General features: G+C 34.4%; 1 protein-coding gene across 1 annotated transcript; it reads right to left on the reverse strand.

Annotated features, from left to right (window-relative positions):
• Nucleotides 1-776: 776 nt before the first annotated feature.
• Nucleotides 777-4,808, reverse strand: LOC149802759 (uncharacterized). Its single transcript, XM_089952187.1, has one exon. It carries the CDS (start codon nucleotides 4,367-4,369, stop codon nucleotides 2,318-2,320), a length of 2,052 nt encoding a protein of 683 aa, XP_089808313.1. The 5' UTR covers nucleotides 4,370-4,808; the 3' UTR covers nucleotides 777-2,317.
• Nucleotides 4,809-5,161: the final 353 nt, after the last annotated feature.

A 5,161-nucleotide genomic window follows, 5' to 3' on the forward strand; every position in this document is an offset into this window, starting at 1 on the left:
AACAGGTATGTAATTCCTCCATCTTGAAATATTTGGCAAAAACTGCTGTACAAGAGGATTTCCAAGAAAATCTGCATTTGTGGTGGTCAAGGTATAACAAATAGACGATAAATTATTTTAATTGAAACCTGTTGAGAAAGGACACTCAAGGGACACATAAATATGTTCGTTATACACAGCTGTCCTTAAGTGAGTTATGGTGAATTAAGAAAATGAATTATACATTTTGTTCTTTATAAATAGGTATTTTTATATAGACATATCCAATAAGTTATAGTTTACTGTAGTCATTAGCATTCAGACCCAGTGCGTAATAGATAACATAATACCAGCATTATTCAAGCCGTCTGAACTAGAACAGAACACAGGCAAACGAGACACGCTTCCTTGAAATGCTTTGTGGTTACGCCTGTCATATTAACATTAGAGCCGTCAACTTACAGGTCTTTAAAACTGGCCACAACAAACAAGTGTAATATTTTATGCATGTCTGAAATGTGTAAGTAGATCGCTGATGTGCCTACATAACGTCCCTCAAATTGTACCACAACATAAAAGCAAGATACTCCAAACCTTTGCATTTGTTTTTTGGTTTTGTTTTAGATGTGATCAATGGTCTTTCAATGTATATGCTTCCCCTGGGGCGAGAGGGAAATTGAAATGATGGAACGGAGAAAATATAACAGAGAAAGGCGTGGGAACGCGCTCAAATCTACGTGCAATATACGTCATCAAGATATTGACAATTTCAACATAAACAAATACGGAACTATGCATCATCTCTAAATCTAACTAATTTTTAATCAAATTATTAAAACAAAGGCTCATATAAATATACATTCATTCAATTGTCACATGAATTAAAGCGTGAGTAAAAACACGATACAAAGTTATCTAATTTCTAATGTCAATACAGCAAGCGAAATAAAACTTTTATCCAATGAAAAGGCTAAATTATCAATCATGTCTGCTTCTTTTTATGTTTTAATATAAACATCTTCCAATTTGTTGTGTAATTTATATTAATGCATCATATTGACAGGTACCAAGCTAAAGCAATAACAAACTGAAATTTAGTTTTATCAGACTAATGATTATTCTTTTTATTGTAAATTTTCCCAAATTTGGTATTAAATCGGAGTGTTTAAGGTGTGAGGAAATGTAATAAACGGATATTTACTGCACATGTCAACTGAAAACTATTTACCATGAACTAAAATCAAAATAGACAAAGATCCCAAGATACACGACCATAGGCACACAATAAAAAAGAAAGTTGAATGCACATTCAAAAGGTAAATTAAGATCCCTTGGGCCATTCATAGTGAATCATGTATTAAGCTTTTCATTAAAAAAATGCTTGACCTTTCCATTCCCATATAGCGATAGTAAGAGCTTCAAAATGCCGCTTTTAACTCACATAAAGCAACTTTATAACTTTTCGTATTACTGTAAACTACACGCTTTTCTCGTGCTAAAAGGCAATTTTCAAATTAATGCTTTTAATTAATTGATCTACCAACCAGATCCACAATACCGAATAAGCTAATTATGTTAAGATTTAGAAAATAAAATTACAACTGCCATAAAAGTTAACATATATTTTCCCAATTCGATTGCCCATTTACTAGAAAACATCCAGAATTATTCGACAGGGATTATTATTTACTTTATATTTTTAAATTCCTTTGATACATCTTTATATAAATGAATATTCGCTTCAAATATTGTGGTTAATATAATGATAAATGTTACTACAGGTGTAAAGTCTATCAACAATTCTAAATACTGCAAATTTAATATTTTTGTGGGGTACTAATTGTGGTGGATTTCAGAGAAGCTGCAAACCACAACTGTAAACTACCAGAGGAACAGTTATTTGTCCTTCTTCCCAATCCAAGAAACTGAGTGCCGACTAAAAAATGATATTCTCTAAAATTGATCACGAATATAAATAAATGTATAAAAGGAATTAACATCATTGCCAAAGTAAATAAATTTGAGCTTACTTGTCTGTGATAGCATTTTCTTTAATGTCTCATAAGTGCTCGTGAAAGTTTATAATAGGAATGATGTAGCAAACTTCTAGAACGAGTAAACTCTCTAGAGACGTAAAACATTTTCGCTGATATGATGATATTTTCTCTAAATTTGCATTTTCTTGGAAGAGTTTAAAAACAAATCCTTTAAGGGCGATTTCAAAGCGTTCTAGATAATAATTCTTTTTCAGTTTCGGTAAAAATCCCAAGACAGATTATGCACTCCCATCTTGTCGATAAACTGAGACTGATGTGTATTTTCCATCTATTCAAATACTTTAACTTGGAAACTTTAAAATAGTTATTTGACTACGTTGAAAGTCGGAAGTCAATGAAGTGTGTTCCACTTTGAACATGGAGCCTGACTTCGTGCCAAAGTTTGACATGATCTGTATAGTGTCGCGATCGTCAACATATAGAGTCTCAACAGTCGATAGCCCTTCGGAGACGAACGTTGAAAAAAAGGTTAGAGTAAAAAGCCCGTTTCTTGGCATCGTTGCATTTCTGAACACCAAGGTTGTATTCAAGTCAGATGGAAGTAGCTGAAAACTAAACGTGTGATTTTGCTTGTCATGAATGAGTATTTCCATTGTAGTAATGTTGATGAATATACTGGATATCGGGTTGATGGCTTGCGCATCGCTTAAGTGGCTTCTTGCGTTGTCAAAAACAAATCCGGAAACATCCTTGTGTTCTGTGCCGTTGTCATCATCAATGGGAAGTGTGCGTCCAGCGTGTGGAGATATTGCCCCATTTGCATGGACACTAAGAACGGTCGAATATTGCTCCTCTACGTTACCTTTTAGCATCACTTCAATACTTTTGACACTTTTCATGGATACAGTCTTACTACTTTTCGGTGAAGCGTCAATAAGGTTCACCAGCATTCCCATGTTTGATATATCTACTTTACTATTACCAACATACTGCGTTGCTTTCACTTTGTATCGATGCATTTCGTAAAGTAGTTTCCGTGTGGTTTTTGGTACAACTTCAAGATAATCCAATCTCAAAAAGTCAAACTTAACCTGTATATTTTCTGCATTCGAAAAGAACATATAAAAATGATTGTAATGTAAATGTGATATGCTGGTTGCAGGTATAGACCAACCCATTATATTTCTACCAGGCAAATATAGGTTAGAATAGGGTTCAGAAAGGTTTTCTTTTGACCAATCATAATAACGCACATCAATAGTAATGTTTGTTGTAAGATCCTTTAGTCCCACTGTAAGGAAAGCATTCGAAGCTGCGTCCAGAATATTTTCTCTTAATAAAGAAAACGTTAGCAAAATCCATCTAGTTTTTGAATTATCAATTTGGCCGGGGAACTGCGACGAGTCACCTTTGTCATTGTGAACGAAGAAGTTGACGTTAGTCTTAGGAATAATCTGCGAAAACTCGGCATTACTTTTGTCAGCGACTCCTAGACGCCAGATGATGCTTTTGCACGAATCCTTAACTGTGCTGTTCATGCATGAATCACCTGTAAAGGGCTTCGCAAAATTTGTATTTTGTACAGTAAATGTCGTATTTTTTATTTCTGAGAATGAAAATTCTAAATTCACATTGGTTGTATCACCGCAATCGCTTGAGTAGCTCTTTTGTTTAACCGTTGGCTGTCCAAAAGCTTCTTTTCTCACATCCATATAGACTGCTGTGCTCGTTGAAGTTTGTTCGTTTCCTTTAGAATATGGTGATATATGTTCTTCAGCTTCAGACGTACTGGTCTTTGTTGTTGTGGCAGTGTGTGAATCATTCTTTAAGTTGACGGTTCTCATGCAGTTAGACTTGACAGGAGATTCTCTCAATTCGTAACCACACCAAAATGCAGCGCTGTCCGTATGTTCATCGAGTTCGACTTCTATCTTATCCAGCTCAATACCATAACAATCAGCTTCTTGTATAGAAATATACATGGACTGTGAACCTGCACTCACTGTGGTCATAAATCCAGACGCATTTACATGATGAAATTCATTCCATAAGTGTCCCCAGTCACTACCTTGAACCGAATGAAAGGATGCAAATTCTTTTCGGTCAATTGTAATATTGACGAGATCAGAATTGCCATCGTTAGAGTAAACTATGTCATGCATGGAAACATTTGTGGCTTTTCCTGGACACATTTCCAATTTCAGAATATCCCCTTTAAACAGATGGATGATCATAAGTGAAGACGCTCTTGATCTGAAGATAAATCTTTCGGAATCCCATCTTTTCCCGAGGACTATTTTCTCTAGTTCGAACGATACAGTCTTCGCTAAAGTAGCGGGTATTGCCACCAAGGCAAGGACAGTTACTAAAACGCGTCCTTCACAAAATGTCATTCTGATATACACATAAAGATGGTGGATGAATATTTAGAAACCTTCTACTTAAGTCCACCTAAAAGTATAACCTAACTTATAGTAAAGTTCGTGTATTAAAATATACATTAAAATATAGACTGAAACTGCTTAATAAAGTGATGGATTAACGTGGTTAGAATGTTATTTTCCATCAGCATACATGTAATTTCTTTTAAAACGAAACTGCTAAATCACGTTTGATTTTTTAAACAAATAAATGTAGGTTGCCTGAACAGAAATCGCGTTGTGAATGAGAAGAAATTGCGTAGTTCTAATCTCATAGGATGGCAAGCACTCAGTGGTAAATAAATTAAACATTAACTAGGAGTTTGGAAAGGCATGCTGTTGATTGTTCATTTTAGTTGAATCCTTGATTCTACTGATCACTTGGCTTGAACAACAAAATACTGTACAAGCCAGCTTCTCAACACATGCGGTTTTTGTTAAGTGACGCCCACCGATATATTTGCTAATATAGCTAATTACCACTGGTGACATAACACATTTCAGATACAGTAACGTCTTTTCACCACAATTCATTACACAGTACTCGATAGCGTACAAGAGAGAATACTTCATGACCGTGATTAAATACAGTTATAACTTTAAATGTGAAGCATTGGCATGGTCAGTTTGTGAATTGGTTTGAAATATAATCCATATTGTTATGTATATTTGATTTAATTCATATTTCATTTAATTTAATTGCTTGTTTATTATTTTTTATTTCTTTTTATTTCATTACATGCTATTGTACTGTAACTTTATTTA

The sequence above is a fragment of the Sinohyriopsis cumingii genome, chromosome 3 (assembly GCF_028554795.1).
Source record: "Sinohyriopsis cumingii isolate HCF-2022 chromosome 3, ASM2855479v2, whole genome shotgun sequence".
Lineage (NCBI taxonomy): Eukaryota > Metazoa > Mollusca > Bivalvia > Unionida > Unionidae > Sinohyriopsis > Sinohyriopsis cumingii.